Below are 20,650 nucleotides of genomic sequence, written 5' to 3' on the forward strand. Positions count from 1 at the left end.
ACCCAGAGCAGCGGTCCATGCCCAGCTCAGCAGTAATGATGACTTACAGACCGCCTTCACACACACACCTGCGTTTTCTTCTATGAGTACCCGGGGAAGCGAGCATTATGAGCCGGATGAAAGTATTTCTCCAATGAAGTAATGCAGCAATTATGCTGGAATACACCAAACGCTTTTGAGCATTTTGCCGTGGGTCTAACGAATAGTTCACATAGCATGACCGGCAACTAGTGGCAGGAGCTTTCAAGCTATATAGAACAATTCAGTACGTTCTATATAGTATGTGTGTGTGCAGTATGAACTCATTCCTGACAAACTGTCACGTAACCCGTATGTTCGGTCACCTATGACATATTAACTGGCCAGTTCTTTACCCATGTGTTGTTCAACAAGTACAAACACAGGGAATACATTTCTTGGTACCTATATCACATACACTTGAAAAGAGCTGTTTTATTGATGAACTCACCTCCCGGGCCCTCATAAGAGAGGTAGTTGTCAGTAGACAATCCAGGTTTTTCTCACTTATATTTTTGCATGCCGAGGTTTTCAGAAATTGGAAAGACTCGTACTGATTTTCACCTATTGTATTTTATTGAAGTAGGTTATCGGGTATGCAGGGCAGGTCTTCTGATGCCATACAAAACTAAACTAAATTCCTGTTTCACTGATACCGTTTTCTCACCATATTACCGCATATGACTCGCCATATTACTTTTTCGAGACACCGACATTAAACCTGGGCTGCGTTCAGCCCCGACAAAACGTTGCAAAACGTTTTTTAAACGGAAACGGTGGTGCGGTTGAACACTCTGTTGTGATGACGCAAGAGTTGAACTATGGCAGCTGAGAAGGCCATTCTTTGTGCCCTTTTTAAAGAATTTTCGGAGCCTGATGAAATCGGTATAAATACGTGTTGAATACTGCAAAATACATCTCTTCTAATATCTTTAATTGTTGCGTATACCGAGCTGCGGCGGACACGTTTAAACGACTTTACTTGGACCCATTGTGCGAGCTGTCTCTTTAACACCGCGTGGGTTATACACATGTTGCTGCTGATTGGGCCGACATTCTTGACACGCCCACCAAACAAGAGAAAACGTATCTCAAACCCTGTTGCACACCGTTGAAACCCGTTTCCAGGAAACGTGTCGTTCAACCCGGAAACCGTAGCAAAACATCGCGCACCGGTTTGAGCGTGAACATGCCCCTGGTGTGATGTATCTTCGCGTGCCATGTTTGAGAGAACGGAAAGCTTTTAATGAGATTTTCAGTAATAAATGAGTTGTATTTTGCCCTGTAGACATGTAAACTACTTCTATGTTGCTTTTATGGTTGTTAATGTGCTTAATCTTTTGGTTTTGGTTGACTGACCTATAGGTCACATTACACTATTAAAAATGAAGGTGTTACAAAAGTTTGCCGTAGAACCTTTTTGTGGTCCCCCCAAAAACATTTCTTTCTTACTATTTTATAACAGTAGCTTTCTTCTTTTATAAAGAACCTTTTGTTGCTAAAAACAGGCTTTTTATCTGGAACCATAAATGGTTTTTGGTTCAAATAGAAGAAAGCAGCATGAAAGGTCATCAAAATGACTCCTTTTTGTGTTATAGGGACAGAAAGTCACATGGGTTTAGAACATTGTGAGGGTGAGCAACTTTCTCTGAAATGATTTTATTCAGTCATAAATTTAGTCTAAAAACTATGGCTAAACACAGAGACCCTCTTTTACCTGCCGGTGACGTGTGCAGGAATTTGATGGATATGCCCCCCCAACGCACTTCCTCTCAGAATGTAAAGAATGCTCCAGAATGCTTATGTACTCAAAATATCAAGGTGAATATGTCGATGGGAGCCCTAATTGAAAGCAGAAGATCGATACTGAGCAGTTCTACGCTGTTCTCTCATAGGTCTGTCAGTCATTCATCTGCCGGTTAACCTCACACCACCTCGCAAATTAAGAGCGATTATTGTCTCATCTCAATGCAGCACATCCCAGCATCCGGTAGACAGGAATGCAAAACACAAGGGACGTCAAAGTTTTTGATGAAGAGCCATGAACAGATGTAATTCCTATATTTAGGAAACGAAAAGCAGTCGAGTGGCGCTTCAATTTACTCATTGTTACAATTCAGCACAATTTCTGCCCGTTTGTGTCGAATTGTTTTTTTTTTCTTTTGCATATCTTCATCTCATCTTGCGCAAATCTATCGCACTACAAACAGAGATGGATGGAGTCATGCATGGCTGTTTGAGGCATCTAGACCAAATACAATAAATGTACATGAGTCTTAAACTGAGTCGGAGCTCAGAGCTGTAATTTGCTCTCTTGGTTGGAGCTGCTCGCTTTTTCTGATATTCCCCACCACGTTCTGTGTGTGTGGTTGTGTGTGTTTGTGACTAAAATCCAGTAATAGATTCTTACCCACATCACTGTTGGTGTCACTATCTTCACTGCAGAAAACTGTCTAGACTATATTTTTGTGTTTGTATTGGAAGCACGGTGTGCAAGGAATGCTGAGCAAGACACATCTTATTCTTTCTTCCGGCTAGTTAGATAAACAATGGAAAACTTTTACAGGAAATAAATCCTGTAAGTGTAAAAAAGACACCCAGAAATCTGCAACAGTATCCCTCCAAGATACATAGATAGACAGACAGTCATCTAGTAATATTTTTTATCAAACTATGGCAAGGTTAGACACACACACGCACACACATAGAGTGATGTGCTGCTTCATGTCTGTGCGACAAAAGATATTGGGATTGATTTGTTGATTTGCTTCCTTGTTTTTTCGACTTCTGTCCATTTAAATGAAATAATCTACGGCAGCCATCTAGCAAGAGACATTTTGGAGAATCTATTTCGAAATCATTCGGGACGAAGCTCGGGGCAGTTTGTCTTCCGAGAGGACGGGCGTAAAGGATAATTGTCTGTACTCCAGTAAAACCCGGCATAACTGCCAGCACACTCGAGTGAGATTACAGCCGGAGGCTCGCAGGGCCCGGGGAAGATAGAGCAGTTAATGTTCCCTTTTATTTTAGAGGAGGTGTCACTTGCGTCTCAGATTTATGCCATGATACAGCAATTTCGTCCAAACAGATGGATAATAGTGTCAACGAGAGCAGACTGGAGAAGACGCCGCTTCTTTTATCGAGTTGAGCTCGGCATTGTTGTCGACGGAGGCCGCTCTCCGTTTTCCTCTTAATCTCCCTAATCTCGGCGGCATTAGGCTTGATCATTTTTGTTTGAAGGAGCAGAACGCGACGGTAATGGCGTCCTAATAGCCAGCGCTGGGGACGGGAATCGGGCGGACCTGTTTTCTGCTCTGCCTCCATAAGCACCTCTGATTTATTGCTCTCTTTATGACAGAGAGGAAAATGATGTGCTGCAGGTATATATCAGCGCAGAAAAGGAAATTGAACGCAGATATCATCTTGTCAGATGGTTAATGCTCTTCTCCCTGTCACATTCGATAGCACCAATTTGGAGAATCCTGCAGAGGTAAAAAGAAGACAATTAACAATGACAGAGCGGTAATGGATGAGGCCATAAAATGAGGCTGCGGGCTGCAGGATGCTTTGTATGATTTCCACATGAGATAGAGCTTTGGGTCCGCGCGAGCGTTAACGCCGCCCCTTCCTCCGTGGGGGTAAAGTAGCTCTGTATGGCGTATTGCTGGTGAAAGGGTCATCGGATGCACTCTCAAGGGGTTTGTAATTACCATAATTATTGGGCACTTGTGGGAATCGGTCTGTTTGCCGTTACATTGATTTCCCATATAGTAACACCTAAAACATAAACTCAAGGTAAATGGAAGTGTCAGATGTTATGGGATGGATTCAGGATGAGGTCTATTTATATGTAGGCCGGGTGATATTTAAACTCTCAGACGACAGGAAATTGTCCGTCTAATTTTAGGTCCTCTTCTTAAATGAGCTGCTCTGAATACGACTGCTGTGGCAGGCCAGGAACAGTCTCGCTCCGTTAGAAAAAGATTTCGGATAGAAAAACACGTAGAGTATAAAACTACAGAACCAAGGGCCCCTGAAGAAAACGGTTAAGAGCCAAATGTACAAAATATACACAGTACTCACACGAGTATGCTTTTGGACAAACATTTTGTGTATCTCAATGAAAATGGAGTGATATGGCTCCAAGATCCTCAGACCAACCCAAAAGCAAACACATCTGAAAAAGCTAATCGTGGTCTAACAGATGCGTTTTATTTGCGTTAAAACTTTGTCGTAAAGTCACCCTTCAGGACTGAAGATGAAAATTCAAGTCTTTACTACAAAAAGGCGACATTATTGCCTGTGAAATAAAGATGGGATTCATGTAACACAGGCTGACCTTTTTTGCCAGCTGGTGTGCAAAATTTTAAAAGTGAAACAATCACAAAACCAAACAAAATTTTTGTTTTGCATTGTTATGACTAAATTAACATGGTTAATAAATAAATTGTATAAAATGACATTGGCCAGAATAAAAATGTAAAATCTAAGCCTTGATTGAAATTATACAGAAAGTATACGTAAATAATAAAAATATGCTGTAAAAGGAAAAATGGCAAAACAACAACACACAACAACAAATTTTGTTAATACATAAATTGTATACAATTACAACATATTTCACGATTTTCCAGACTAAACATGTGAAATCCTGCCCTGGACTGAAATGTATAAAACCGTTTTTAATTCAGCTGTCATTGTGCATTTAACCCTTGCCAGTGACAATGATGCTTAATTGTGTTCACTTGCTAATCCAAGAGCAATTACAAACCAAATATGACTTGGAGCTCATTTTGAAAGATTTGCTGTGTTTAGTGAAGTACACTAACTATTCAATGCTCGAATATATAGTGCGCCGAGTACAGTAACAAGTTCAATGCGCGCCGACAGTTTGCTGTCTCCTCACAATAGAGAGGTCAAGCTGTTTTTCTAATGAAAATGACCAACAATTCATATTGGTGTGAAATGATTTGTTTGGTTGATACTCAGAAGTATGTCAATGACCATGAGAGATTGTGAGCATCTGAGCTAAAGATGTGCCCTTTCAGATGTGCCGGATAACACACGGGGTGATGATAGGCCTGGCATTTGTGAGCACTGGCATGCGTTTGAATACAGTCTCCATTCGAGCTACAGCAAGCTTTAATGACTTTTCTGCTCCAGAGAAGCTTATTGTTCCTGTCGGACAATTTATGGTGGGCTCTAGTCCGGCATGCCCGCGCGGGGCGGAGGGAAAATCGGCTCGCCTAAGTGTGTTTGGTGATTTAAATGGTAATTCGGTTCAAATCAACATATCTTTGGCACCTCGTGACCTTTTCGTGAAATGAATTCACGCCACTCAACTTTGTCTTGTGGCATTTAAGAATCACAGAGCCCAAAGCTAATTGCCAGAACTCAAGCGTCAGAACGTCTGCAGGCTCGGTCCGTGGCGCTGCACCGCCGATACGATTCTTTAATTCGATTTTAATGCGTCCCTCACGCTTACGGGGGTATGATGACTTTGATAATGATACAGTTGTCATCGTCCCACGGTGAACTCTAATTCCGGGACGTGTTAATTGCTTTTGTGACATTCAACTCATTATTGTCTCTATCGTTCTTCGCGGCGTCCTTACACGGCAACTGCGAAGGTCTAAATTGCGATATTAAAATGAGCCAAACTCCATTTGACGCAGACGTTCGTTTTTTTTATCGCCCTTCACGATTCACGCGTAATGTAAGCCAGACACAAAGCGAAACATAAGTCTTTTTTTCTTAAGAGGATTTTGAAGCGCTCACCCCAAAGGGCAGTAAATGGGAAAAGTGACACGGCTCGTGCACTTGTCTATTTAACTTATTCGGTTCTTCTGTTATATATATTCTGCCTGGAGCAGCGAGGTTATTTTCCTCCAGGGTTCAGAAGGCCAAGCTCTTTCATTTCGACAGAAAATTGTTTCTTAGGATTTCAATCTTTGGCTGCTCGATATGACAAAACACAATATCAAGAACACTTATGTTTCTTATCGGCCATATTTTCAGGGAATAAATAAAAGATCAGTATAAATCTGAGTCAAGAGACACGGCGCGTGACTCGGAGAAATTCAGAGAACGTCGGATTGGCCCAACAGGACCGGGCCGGGATTAACTCTGCTCATCTTTGAAAATCAATTAGTGGGTCACTGATTGCAGAAAGCACGTGGAATCTCCTTCCTGCGGATGAATGGATGTAAAGAAAAGACTAGATAATGCATCCTTAACAGTCTTTTTTTTCTTTCTCCACCTTTATAGATTACATATTCTCCTCATGCCAGCTGTGGTGCAAAGCAGGCCATTATGAATTTCTCGGAAATCTTTATTTTGCCTGTGCACCTGGGAAACGCATTCTTCGGGCATTCGTTATTACGACGTGTCGCACGGAAAATACCATGAAAGAATAGTGCAAACCGAACAAAACTATGGAGAACGTAACACAAATCTCTTTAAATGGATGGGAATTTCAAACACACCGAATGATATTACTAACAGTACACTACCGATGTGTCCAATCAAATGTCGCAACATGATGTAGTGATGTAGTTCGACTCGCTCGGGGTTTGGGGGTGGGCTGCCGAGCGCCCACCTCACGAGTAATTCACCAACACTTGATCTACATCATATTTGCTGGGAAAGGTTCAAATGTCCTATTGACGGGTTATTTTTTCAAGAGCGCCGGGTGCGTCTGAGGTCAGAGAGAAGCGCGCGCGCGGGAGTCAGGTGCAACTGTCCCCTGACAGTGATGCATTGCTGCGCTCAGGGGGTCACGTATCTGTAAACATGCATTATAAAATCCCAAAGACAAATGTAAGAGACTGACCTGAGAGAGAGCGCGTGCGTGTCGGGGGCGGCCCGAGCAAAGACAGCTCTCTTGTTGCAAATGAAGAGGGTCAAGTAATCAAGCTCGGCTGGGCTTGTGTGTCACTCCCATTATCTAATACTGTCCGAAATGATCAATGAGCTAAAATAAAATGATCACAAGCTAAAATAGGCTGCGTAATGAGAATGGACTGTGTTTTAACACATTCGTTTCAATGTCTCTCGGTGTCAGAATGGATGGACCGCAGGATGGGCACAATGCTGCAGGCCACTAACAGCCCTAACAACCCATTTCAGTCGAGCGCGAGCGCCCACACGCGCTCTCGGCCGAGGTCACTTAACCATTCAAGTGGCATATCAACTGACCGGCAATCTCCGCACAGATAACACCAGCTACAGCAATAACTACACATCTCCACATAGTAGCCCACCCATCCCAACTTCAGAACATCATATGAATGAATTAAATATGAAAATGTTTAAGTTGTGCAGGAATATGAGGTGGAGACTACAGCCATATCAGGGATCTAAAGGTGAAACATTGAAATCATGTGACTAACTGAAAGATCAGACATAACATATCATGTACAATGTATCATCGTTTTATTGAAAAGTTACACAATACATTTTTATCCAAATGATAACTAACTTTTTTAAATAACAGAGGATACGCATGTACTCCCTGAACCTTTGGTTCTCATATATTCTTATGTCTGTTACGCATATTATTTTCTGACAGACATCGAAGTCATAATAGTCAAATCATGTGGATTTAAAACAGATGGATGGTAAGCTATTAACTATTTCTTAACCGGCAAGTATTTAGTGATTGATGCCCATGAGTGTGTTATGACGATGTTTTTAGTGCCACAATTACATCAGCCAGCCGACAGCTTTTCACAGACGTGATAACATACAAACTACGTATAAAATGTTCTGGAGACGTTTTAAATGCTTTTTGCATAGTTCATTATACTTGTGGCTTAAGCAAATGACATGTTTGGCTTTCAAATAAGAAAAGCTACATTTAGCCTTCATGAATTTGTTGACTTGGAAAATCAACTTTTTTTTTTACAGGAAAAGGATTGGTTTTGATGCACAGACTTGTTTTATGGTCACTTTAAATAAATGGTTTAACATGCAAAAAAAGCAAACCCTAAAAATAGGGGAAATTACTTTAAAAATACCACAATGTTCCATTATTAGGCTACCCCTTAGCAGATTTTAACTTGCAAATGTATGCAAACAGGTCATTTCCACACTGAAATGAAGAACCTAAAACTCGTTTTAATATGATGCTGCATTCATACACATAGTTAACAGTGTGAAATCCACTGTTTTACATCAGCCAAATGAAAACGATAAAGAAAACACTATACTTTAGAATTACTAGACAAATCATGTTTTTTATTTTGAAAAAGGTCAAACATAAAAGGCACATAGGGCTGAAAATACTGAAGAACCATATGCAGTAATAAATAAACAGACATTCCGATGACAGTACTGACATGTAAACACGGAAGCATCTCTCCGAGCACAGCACATATGCTTAATACCAGGCACTAGGAAGATATTAATATCTATAAATATAAACAGACCTGTAAGGGGTCACTTTGGCATTATTATGTATCGTAAATAAGCATTTTAAAACATTCAGAGCTTACACTGGGAGTGAAACGCACGTCAATAGCTGCTTTTCCTGACAACTGAAAGAAAAACAGGTACGTGTTGTGTTCCTGCTATATAACATGTAAACGCAGACAATATATTCTATAATTAACCCCAGCAATATAACTCATTGCAGATGTATTATTTATCAGTATAATAAGCAATGTAACAGAACAAAATTCTCACAAAACTCCTTTGACCACCTAATGCTTCTTTTTACTGAGATTGACTGCACTAACCTATGAAATAACACTGCAATTCTAATCTGGTCAAATTAAAACAACAAGCAACAAACTAGAGGTAAAGGAAGAGTACAGAAACAAACCCTCAGTTGAAAACCAAACGCACACATTCAGGATAGACAGCTTGATTTGGCTCTCACTCTACTTCCATGGCGGACACATCCAACTCGCCGTCGGGTTTGTCAGACAGGCTGGTGTGGGCTTCTGGAAGACACGGCTTCTCTTCAGACGGGATGACTTCTGCCCGCTGATCTGCGCCTTCTGCCTTTAAGAGTCCTGGACTGGCTGCTTTACCTTCTGGCAAACAAACACAATGAGTGCTTATGTCAATAAAACTGGAACATGTCACTAAATCACATGGTAAACAGGGCGATACTTGATGGGTCATGCAGACATATTCTGATGTTCAGATATGTTAAATCTGGGTTTAAATCTCGGTTGTAATGCTGGTGTCGCATCAAATTCTGTGACCGTCGTATTCTGTGACCCTAGGAGGCACTGTTGTCACTGTGCAAATACGGCTTGTTGTTTTTGACTAAATCCTTGATGTTTAGAGTCTTACGAAACCCTTACCCTAACCCTGACGTATCTAAACTACATATGATTTTTAAACTTGCCTAAAAAACACAGCTGTGTGATGACGTCAGACTCGAAACACCAAGGATTTAGTGAGAGCCGTATTTGCACAGTGACAACAGCGCCTCCTAGGGTCACAGAATACGACGGTCACAGAATTTGACCGGTATGTAAGTGTCTTGAACACCTACGAACCGAACTACAAAGCTATTAGCAAGACGCTAGTTATGTTCGCTTTTATGTGGTGTTGCGCAGACCGATCGGCGTATGACATCACGGTGTCGCGAGAGCAGAGCTCCGTGTGTTTTCGAAACGCGGTACTCTGATGTCAGACATTCGCCGATCATGCAGCGTTTCAAGAAGTCCAACATTGCAATGCAAAGTCAGAAGACACATATGCAGTATTTTGTGAGGGATTATCAGTACTGTGAACGTGCACTTTTTAAAATTGTTATATGTTAGATATAATGAAGTTTAATTGAATGGAGGCCTAATGTAAACCTGCAAGTTGTTTATAAATCATGGAAATATTTCTTTAGAGGTCCAGATGTATGCACGGTTTTGTTTGTTTCACTGAAGTTATTATATAAATCAAGTTATTAGTATTGAAGACATTGAAAGATGTATATATGGCTCTTTTGCAAAAATAAATGAACCAAAACTGGAAAAATGGCTCTTTGGTTAAAAAAGGTTCCCGACCCCTGCTGTAACCAGTCATGGGCTAGCCTTTATATAGAGGTCAAATATGTACAATAGTAAAAAGAGTTTGATTCTTGTAAAACGTAACTAGCACAGCGGTCAATCATAATATCTTTGTTCACTTACAAAGATGAAAAAATGCTCAACAGTATAGAAATCTGTGCTAAACACCAACCAAACGGATTAAAAGAGAAGGGCAATGAAAAACAAAGAGAGAGAGAGAGCGAGAGAGAGATATAGATAGAGGGTAAAGCCCTACCAACTAGGCAGCACTGTGGGGGGGAATAAAAGACTCTAAAGCCTTTAATCACCTTACAGATCTGCTTTCAGACACAGCAGAACATCAGAAAATATCTCCTCAGAGGCCACGAACGCACGCACGCACGCACACACACCTGCAGTAAATACTCCTAAATACAGAGAAGCAAAGCTCCTCGCGCTTCTGAGGACATCAGGAGCATCTAAACATCATCTCCTCCCGCTGCTCAGGTAAACTCTGGTGGAGATCTGATACCTGGGGCAGGTGAAGAGCCCGACAGGTCCGTTTCCATGGCAACAGTGGGGGGGTCTTGGCTCATCTTGGTTTCTGCGGTGGATTCTGGGAGACGCGGGGCCTGGGGACGCATCCTCCTGGCAGGGTTCAGGAAATAACAGTAGGCACATCTGAATGCTAAGAGCAGAAATAAAAACAACCTCAAAACTCCGACTGATCCTTTAGACATTTATGTGAATATAAAAACCACACACACACTGCGCAAAGAACCGTGAACGCAGCGGAGGGACTGGAGACATGTTAAAAACTCAATCATATGCCAGAGGTTACAAGTTAAAGCGGTGCATATCCATCTAAATCTTACCGATATACTCGAACTCCTCCTTTAAAGCCATGCCATTATGAGACAAACACTGCTGGCATATTAGAGCATATCTGCAATAAAAACAGGAAAAATAAAAAAACTACAAATACAAAATATGTTCTGTTCCATCTGCTGTATTGTTAATGTTTAAGGGTCACGACTGAATCAATACTTTGGCTGTGGTACCATATCAGCCTTATGTTATCTCAGTATTTATATGAAATCAATACCTGAGACAACAAAAACCGCCTCGAGTGACTAATGACAGTCAATAGATTTAATATTTCAATGTCAATAATGTGCAATTAGTCTCATTTTTGTTGTTGTTCTTTTTAAAGATAAAGAAAAATGGGAACTGTAGTATTGCTAGTTTTGGGTTGAGAAAATCACTTCTGTGAAATATCTGTGGACACCGGAGATATTAAACATAGGAAATAATATAACTTTCCTCACATCAATAGCCTTCTTATTAATGTTCCTACAAATTATTTTACATTTGTTGAGCTCTTATAATACATCAATTATAATCACACAAAGATTCCTTTTGCTACATTTAAACATCCCATTTAAATGAGTTTTATTTGACTTTTGCCTCTATATCTAAATCGTATATTTGAAACATAAAATTGCATGTCACATTGGAGTCAAATGACATCAAACTGATATTTCCCGCAAAATTCGATATGACATTTCATATGATAAACCACTATTATAAGTTCGTGTTTGTTAATAGGGGCATGGAAGAGGAAAACATGAGAAAAGATCGAGTTTTGAACTCAATCAATATTTTTACCCTAAAAAGTTATCGTTTTCAGATTTAAATAAGTAAATATTTAATAATCACCATGTAAGAACACGCAAAGCATTATTGAGCAAATCGTTAAGCTAGAACTTGACAATGTCATTTCGTAAAGTAACCTGCAATGTTGCGTTTTAAACAGAGATGGCGATGTAAAGGCAACATATACAGACCTCAGAGTTTACTAGAAAATGTATGCAGATCTTCACTCCCCGTCTCCCATCTGAACTAAAAAACTGAACCTCTCTGCACGATATGGTGATTTTTCAACATTGCGAATTCATATCATACCCAGCGTACAGCGATAAATCATCATCTTGAGATAAAGCGCTCACCTGTTCTGAGGTCCATCACCCACTAGGTACTCAACGACCCTGTCCATGGCACCTCTCTCTCTGGGGAGGACGGGTCTGGCCAGCGGAGGTCCCGGAGGGTGCATTCCTACAAACACACACGCTCATCAGCGCACATCTCTGCAGACGCGTGGTGATATCCGTGGCTCTCCATGATGAATGATAAGCGGGACAGCGTTTAACACAGGGACCTCCCGACTGACGCCTGCTGTGATCCGCACTCATAATTAATATAATTTAACATCAAGAGCGATCATAGCGGGACGAGTGGTCATTTCTGCCAGCCTTGGCATAGCGTGGAATCCCTGCTGTTTACTCATTTACCAGCATATGGCGACGCCGCAGTGGACCGAGGTGCTTTTCACTTCCAATTTCCTGCTAAAGGTGTTTGCTTGAACTACGCCCAGAAGTGGCGTAGTCTCTCACAACATTCAAAAAACTACTTAAAACCCACCTCTTCTGTGAATACTTGACAGACAGATGAAAAAAAAAAAAAAAACACTAACCTTCTCGCTTTCTCTCAACAGGTAGTGGTCTAGCTTTTGGTAAAACTGGTAACTTTGTATTGGCACCTATTGCACCTGTATGACATATCGCTTATTGCTCCTTATACTCTTTGTAAGTCGCTTTGGATAAAAGCGTCTGCTAAATGACTAAATGTAAATGTAAGTGTTCGCGCACTGCATAACTTACTCCAGCTGTCAGTCATGACTACAAACTGGCTATAAAAGAGTATTTAAAGGCATAACCCTACATTTTCACAGGCCTTAAAAAGTTAACAAACATTCATATTTTCTTGTATTTTAGCAGCCTTTCATCACATCAATGCTCACTACCATACCATTTACTTCCTGTTTGTAATAAGATCCGGGTCAGATGTGATGATACGAGCCTTACCCGTTACACCCGGGGTTGCTGGGCCAGCCGGGGTTCCAGGCCTCCTGATCAGACCCTGTGGAGTAGAGGCGGAGAGACCTTTTTCAGGTGGACCACCAGGTGCGGCCAGCGGGGCAGGGGGGGCAGTCGCAGGGCCGGCAGGTGGACGTCCAACGGGACGAGGGGTCGAATGCCTCTGACGCAACTCTGAAAATGACACCATATCGGTTGTTATCAGGCGTAAGAAGTCTGATGGACTAAGCTCCGTGTTATAAATTGAACCCAAATACAAGAGTAGTCGATGGAAAATAACGTAGGACTAGATTTATTTGTGATTTCATCGTGAAAAGCAGACTTTGATGTAATTGGTTAATTCTTTTCCCATTCATGCAGTCCTGGTCACATCAAGAGTACAGATACACATATACAAGTATTTTTTTCCTTTTAATCTGACAGGCACAATAAAGATTTAGTAGTAAATAAATCAAATATTAACAAATGGTCCCTCCATTACAGCCCTACATGGTGACTTTGAAACAGTAGACATCTCACCTTGACCTTGTCTTGGAGTCGCAGGTGGACCTAAGGGTTGAGTCTCTAACTCCTTCAGCAGAAACACAAGAGGTATAAATGTACGACTGTAAATCAAGCCAAATGTTTCTTTACGGATTACCGTGCGATGCTACTTACAGTAAGTCTTTTCTTCGAGTCTGGGTCAAAGCGCTCCAGAATCAGTTTGGCATTTTTGTACGTTTCGGTTTCCATCACCTGCTCAAGCTGTGTGGGAACATCACACATTCACCAAAACCTTAAACGACTAAAAAACCTCATGGACTCGTGACGGTGAGAAACATCTGTCGCACTCAGACTGAACGAACTAGACCCGCTGCTTATTTTAGAGCGGAAAGAAAATCTGTCCGTCTTGTACTTGGTTTCACTTTAAAACTTCATTTCAGGGAAAGAGCAAATAGTGCTAATTATTTAACTTTAATGAATAGAATAATTACAAGAGCTACTGCGATAATGGGGAGTGTGAAAATCCATCAGCTGTAATTATTGAAAGTTATTAGACATGACAGCGGATGACAAGCAATTTCTCAGATTTATTTCCTCCCATCACTAAACACTATTAATTTAAAGACAAGACATTAGCCGAGCGCTTTACCAAATAAAGTCTCTGTGCCAATTAGCCGCCGTCTCCATTGATTCCACATTATTTATTAAGAGCAGAAATGATCTCTCTCTCTCGCGGTGACAGCGAAGGGGCTCAATACCACAGAAGGCAGGAAAACAGGACGATGTTAACATTAGTTTAGGCTGAACATATTTCAGCTAAATGTATCGGAGCAGGTCTGCGCTCAAGTAGCTCTGCACAGGTGTGAGGACAGAAAACATTCACCAACACAACACTGAACAACAGACACTCCCACTGATTACTCACGATTTTCTTTTTCTCTGCTTTCAGCTCTTCTAATTTGTCATCTAAGACGAAAAAGATAAACATACAAATATTGTGTCGGCATGATTAATACTAAACGCCTCATGATTTTGAATTTAAAGAGCAGTTAACACAAATTTGACCCTGTCTGTGAAATATAGGCTAAAGTCTCATAATCAAATCAAAGTTTGACTTTAAGGATTAACTTAACCATGATATTTTTAATATTGACTCAAGGATTGAAATCATGGTGATGTTCTTTACAATATGTAGGATGATTTTATGTACAAAACAGTAGATAGTAAAAATGACTTTAAAAGGGTTTTCAAAGGCAGGGTCAAAAGAGTGAAAATCCTCCCTCGCCCTCATGCCATTCCAGATATTTATGATTTCCTTGTTTTCAGTTTAAGCCAACATGGTGAAGCTTCAAAAAGCATCTATTTGTAAAGTAAACCAAATGATTCCAGTGGGTTAATAAATGTCTTCTGAAGCAAAACGATACGTTTGTAAGAAATGAATTATGAATATTTTGTGCTTATTCAGCCAACGATACGTGCAGAGCAGAATGGCAAGTTCATGGTAGCATCTCATTTGTTCTTGCATTTATCGTCACGTATCGTTTGACTTCAGAAGACATTTATTAACCCATTAGAGTCATTTGGGTTACTTTTATAATGGAGTGTGTGATTCTACCCATATAAGAACATAAAATTTAAGGCATTTAAATATAAAATGATTTATTTGTGTTCAACTAAAGCAAGTCACGTACATCTGAGATGGCATGAGGGTGAGTAGATTGAGAGAATTTTCATTTTTGTGTAAACAACTCCTTAAACCTCAATGATGGTAATAAAGTTAACAGGGAAACTCTTACTGTTTCTCTCCGTTCGTTTGTTGTATAAAACAATCAGCAGTTTCCTAAGAAGCCAGATTCTGTGGACAGAAGGAGAAAAAAATGAATAAACCCATCCACATTAGTAAATTCATTTTAAATAAGACTAAGCTAAATCACTATGTGGCTGGGTGTTCATTACAAAGCAAATACTTAAAAGCAACAACAATAACAAAAAACGGAAAAAATGGAATTTGTCTTTACACAAACACCAGAGTACTTACAACAGAGGAAATATCAAGAACGGTGAAGCCACTATTAATTTTCCTATCAGAAGCTCTGGGATGTACCACACGTAGATGACTAGAGACGCCACGAAGTAAAGGAGAACCGAGTACAACACCAGTCTGTAAAGCCATAACTTCAGCTGCCTCTGATTCTTCTCTCGATATTCCTCCAGAGCCTGGACGTCCTGAGAGCAGTCAACAATACACAACCCATAAGAGCCTCAGACAGGCAGGTTAAATATAGACCACTGCGCAAGATGATAACATTGGTCCAGAAGCACTTCAAGATTGATTTTAAAAATATTATTTATTATTTTAAATCTTACATTTGTATTAAAAACATTAAATACATATAAAAACACATTTTAATTGGGTTAGTCGGGTTATATATTTTCTGTTGGTTGTATTTTGTTCAAACGTTTGTGCAGTGTTAAAAAAACTGAAACAGGAAGTTCGCAGGAAGCGTTTACGTCTTCCAGCGGTCTACAGATGGTTTCAGCGGCAACAAAATAAACAAACGTTACGTGGCGCAAACTCAACTTCCGGTAGACCTCTGCAAAGAATCAGTAACTCTTGAGAAGTTTTAAATTAATTGAATATAGTAATATAAAAAACAACATTCATTTGAGTTAAAATTCATATAAATTCAACACACTTTTTTTTTATATTATAACCAAACACAGGCCTGAAGTTAACTTCAGGCCAAGCGTGTGCATCGAATAAAACTGTCTATAAGAAAAAAACTGTTCAAATGCGAGTATTGTTTAGAATCAATTAAAAACGTATTGTGTTAAGTTGTTAAAACTGCGAGTACCGAGTTAAAATCGGAAGAATAAAACTGTGCATAGATAAAAAACTGTTGCATCAGTATAATGTACAAAAGTGTTGATATCAAAATGATACTCCGAGATGATAAACTTGAAAACACAAAATTGCAGCATGCAATAAGCATGGAATGAAAACTTGTCAAACCTTGAATCAAATCTATGTGATCTAAATACTCGGAGCACACTGTAAAGTCAAAGTGTGTGGTATTGTATAACCCCCATCCTGAAATAATCCTAAGGTCCGCTTCACAGGGCCTGAGCTGCAGCAGACACATGTGTCTGTCTAAAACTCTCTCTCTGTTACTCTATAAGCCTCAGTGACAGACTGGAACAACATGAATGATTTGAAAATGACCTAATGAAATCGTTTTAGGTAATGAAAGAATTACCTGAAAAACACACTGCCAAATCTTTGAGAATATTGACTGAGCTATCATCAAACCCAAAGCCACAGTGTGTCTGTACAGGCTCACGGTCATTCAAGTATATACTCTGAAAGTTTTTGTGGATTCAGTGCAAAAAGAGAAACTCAATGTCACAAAATGAGAAACAATACTCCTCGAAGATTCGTTGCATTTTATACCTTATCGAGTCCCTCCAAAACCTCCACAGTGGACGGCTTGGCCTGTGAAAGAGCACACTACTGTTAGTACACTGAGAAACGTTCAACAACTCTCGGTCACATCTAGAATTGCTAGTATGGAGAAAATTGTTTGCTTTGTTTGACGTCAGCAGTTGTTCTTTCTGAAGTCATCTCAAAAAGGTATAAACTGCAAACAAATGACTACGCACACTCATACATCAATGCAACATAACATTAAAAGCCATTTGAAGGTGACTGAATCATTTACATCTATATTCACATTTACGCATTTGGCAGACGCTTTTATCCAAAGCGACTTACATTGCATTATACTACAGTACGCATATGTTTCCAAGTATGTCCCTGGGATCGTACCCATGACCTTGGCATTGCTAACGCCATGCGCTTACCACTGACTACAGGAAAGCAGTTATTTATCAGTTTATTTACCCTCCACCGAGACACCACGGCCCCCATCCTGCGAGGGAAGTCCTTCTCTCCAAGCCTGGGTTCTCTTACTCTTGTTACAGAGCTTTAAAACTCAACACCTGTTCACAAAGGCAAAAAGATTTTAGCCTCACACTTACAGTCACCATGCAATCAAACAGGACAATTCTAAGTGTTTTACACAGTGTTGCAGTGATTGTTATAAATGATTTATCCGTGCACACTATAATTGTTTTTTTAATTCATTTGCACTTGTAATCTTTAATCAAAAACGTTAAAGGGGTCATATGGCGCGGATACGTGTTTTACTGTGTATTTGGTGTGTTATAAGTTGCCCATGCATGTATTAGACACGTGAAATTGCAAAAATGAAAGTGTGGGAACAAAAGATGCGTTCTATCTAAAAGCGAATGCTCACCCAGACCTGCCTGAAACGCCTCGTGTAACCACACCCCCACAGGATCTGACTAAGACCGCCCAAATGTATACGCAAGTAAGGTGGGCGTACCTGTCAGTACAATTGAAGAGGAACCTGATGTTCCAAACATGGTCAGAGACGTCACATTTCTGTCAAATGCTTGCAGTATTCGGCTATGAGCTTTGTTAAAAATCTGCGCGTTTCAGAGAGGCGGAGCAAAGAGGAGATACAAACATGCACGGTATGTGGAAAATACAATGTTTTTTATCCTTAAATCCTGTATACACATTGCATTACATCTAAAACAAACCATAATATTCGTTTTAGCCGTGTCATATGACCCCTTTAGGCTCCACAACCCCCCCCCACCCCCACCGCTCAACAACAACTCTTCACCACATGACGTCAGCAACAAAAAAGAGGTTGGAGTATACTGACTGTTCAATGGCCAGGCATTTTTAGCCCTCCCCTCCAGGCCCAATTTACAACAAACCAATCAAAAAGGGAAGGGCAAAATAAAGCCACGCCCAACATTTTTTTCTATTTTCAGACCCGTTTCACTCGGATACACGTCACGATACGGAAAATAAGTAAATCGCAAATTCCGTTTGATGGTGACTTTAAACATGATTATGATAAGAGTTTTTCGACTCAAAATATCACGAGAGATTAGAGAATTTAAGAAAAAGTCATGCTTTTATTTATAGTGGCTCCCAAAAATAGTTTCACACTTGGGTGTATGAATGTCATTGCATTAGAAAGCCAATTATCAAGCCAAGTAAGTGGCAAAATCTGAAAAAAAAGAACTCTAGGCCAACTTCAAGATCTCACAGATGAGGGCATGACCCAAAATCATTTTACCACAACGTGTCGAAAAACTCCCTAATTAGTACAGCAACTGTTTGAAAATCAAAAAGGTTTGCATTTAAAGTGCACTTGATGCCTTTCATAACAACAAACGCCACTTTCTTTGGTCTAATCCAAATTAAGCTGTGACTCAAGCGTCCAAATAGTTTGTGAAACTCAAGGCAAGCAGTGAATGTGTCCGAGGAGCGATATCAGATATCATCAGGTCACACATTATCTCCAGCCTCTGAAAGGCAACAGGACACTCCTCTATTTTAAACTGACAGTCCGCAGAAGTTCGAAGACACAAGCAGACCAAAACTGAGATTCTCAACCTCAGTAAACAACGCAACTAAGTCTTTATATGCTGCACAAACAAGTCTGTGCTGCTGCAGGAAAAGTCGAGCGTGTGGTTATTAAACAGATTATGACTTATGATTATAAACTTCATGACTTGACCATCTCATTTCAAACACGCTTTCGAAGTCAATCTCACTTATCGATGGCGTTTCCCAAAGCTAGAATCATACAAACTTTTTAAAAATGCAACGCGATCAAGACATTTAACTTAACTGAAAAATAAAGGATCGGTTTAAAGCAGTTGTAAGCTGACGCACCATAGAATATTCGCTTTAGCGCATTATAACGCCGCTTTAATACGCAAAAACACGCAGCGAGTGAGACAAATATCGATAAACGTTTTGATGGTTTACCTGAGAATGAACATGAGCAGCGGTATTACTCATCTACTTCAAGAGAAAACGTCATCATACTGATCCCATAAGTCTACGCGGCACTGACTTCCGCTCCCCGTCTGTCACGTGATCAAGCGCGGGAGATGAGAAACTTGAGTTCAGGTGCACTGCAGCTGCCATGGGAACTGAAGAGCCTCATTCACTGTCGGAGCGAAAAGAAAACAGGAGAGCCCGTGCACGTTTATTCGGATGTCTCAAAACGTCGGAGCTGTATAAAGCAGCAGCATGTGGAAGGTATGTGTTGGATTTGAACAAAACAGCAGAATAATTACAACGATACAAAGCGCCTGTAAACATTCACTATAATTAGCTATAGTAATTTAGCTACAGTAGATTACAAAAATGTCATGCTGTTATGAAAAATAATAAAAGATAGTTGTAAGTTATGCTTACAGTAACTACTGAATGCATATTCTCTTTTGCATTTTTATTTTATATAAAAAAATATTTGATATTGATTTGAATATTGACTTTAAAGAGCACTATTAAAGTCAGAAAGGCCTGTTGCATTTGCAGTTGGCCTCTGGCTTTGGGCAGGTGTTGTAAAGCTTTATATTACATTGATTTACTGAGTCTGCTCTGTTGGTGCCCTAGGCAAGATTTTAGATTGTACCCCTCCCCAATAAACTAATACATCAAAATATCTGAAATTTCAAATGTTTTAAATTATTTTAAAATAACATGAATTGAGACTTACATGAATAAGAAGTAAATAAATAACGAAAAAAAATACTTCTAATTACCTTCTCACTGTTTGAAAATAATGTTTTTTTTTAACTAATTGTTTTATCAATAATACTTTATTTGAATATTAGAGAGGTCAAAAAATGAATATTTGATTTTGACACTTTTTTGATTTGACTTTAGATACATAAAGGTTAATGCTACATTTTTTAAAACATGTTGTCACCATCTGTGCAAATGCTAGGGACACAGATGTGCTTAAAGGGATACTTCACCCAAAAATGAAAATTCTGTCATCATTTACTCGCCTTTGAGTTGTTCCAAATCTGTATAAATGTCTTTGTTCTGATGAACACGGAGAAAGATATTTGGAAGAATGCTTATAACCAAACAGATTTTTCCACCCATTGACTACCAAAGTAGGAAAAATTCCAATGGTAGTCAAAAAGTGCCCCAGAACTGTTTGCTGTCCTACATTCTTCAAATGTCTTCTTTTGTGTTCAAAAGAAAAGATAAAGTAATTTTTCCTACTATGGGAGTCAATGTGGGGCAAAATCTGTTTTAAGCATTCTTCCAAATATCCTTGTTTATCAGAACAAAGAAATTTATACAGT

General features: G+C 39.8%; 1 protein-coding gene across 2 annotated transcripts; it reads right to left on the bottom strand.

The window, feature by feature from the left end:
- Positions 1 to 8,214: 8,214 nt before the first annotated feature.
- Positions 8,215 to 19,410, bottom strand: lnpa (limb and neural patterns a). 2 transcript variants are annotated; one of them, XM_057336707.1, is made up of 13 exons: positions 19,311 to 19,410; positions 17,337 to 17,434; positions 16,887 to 16,928; positions 15,474 to 15,661; positions 15,232 to 15,290; positions 14,361 to 14,401; positions 13,610 to 13,696; positions 13,472 to 13,523; positions 12,941 to 13,126; positions 12,026 to 12,131; positions 10,892 to 10,962; positions 10,549 to 10,704; positions 8,215 to 9,053 (listed from the first exon to the last, which is right to left on the bottom strand). In XM_057336707.1, the coding sequence occupies exons 2-13, from the start codon at positions 17,361 to 17,363 to the stop codon at positions 8,896 to 8,898; spliced, it is 1,173 nt and encodes a 390-aa protein (XP_057192690.1). In that variant the 5' UTR covers positions 17,364 to 17,434; positions 19,311 to 19,410; the 3' UTR covers positions 8,215 to 8,895. The 2 variants fall into 2 exon arrangements, with proteins under 2 accessions (XP_057192690.1, XP_057192689.1); XM_057336706.1 differs by having other exon boundaries at positions 8,216 to 9,056.
- Positions 19,411 to 20,650: the final 1,240 nt, after the last annotated feature.

The sequence above is a fragment of the Triplophysa rosa genome, linkage group LG6 (assembly GCF_024868665.1).
Source record: "Triplophysa rosa linkage group LG6, Trosa_1v2, whole genome shotgun sequence".
NCBI lineage: Eukaryota > Metazoa > Chordata > Actinopteri > Cypriniformes > Nemacheilidae > Triplophysa > Triplophysa rosa.

What these genes read in the sequence shown, in the direction of transcription:
- lnpa (XM_057336706.1), bottom strand. Translation starts at nt 17,363, where the DNA reads ATGGGGGCCGTGGTGTCTCGGTGGAGG. An exon ending in ACTCGAAGAAAAGACTTACT is followed by an intron (nt 13,524 to 13,609) that starts GTAAGTAGCATC and finishes TTTCTGCTGAAG; the next exon opens with GAGTTAGAGACTCAACCCTT. An exon ending in GGGCTCTTCACCTGCCCCAG is followed by an intron (nt 9,057 to 10,548) that starts GTATCAGATCTC and finishes TTTGTTTGCCAG; the next exon opens with AAGGTAAAGCAGCCAGTCCA.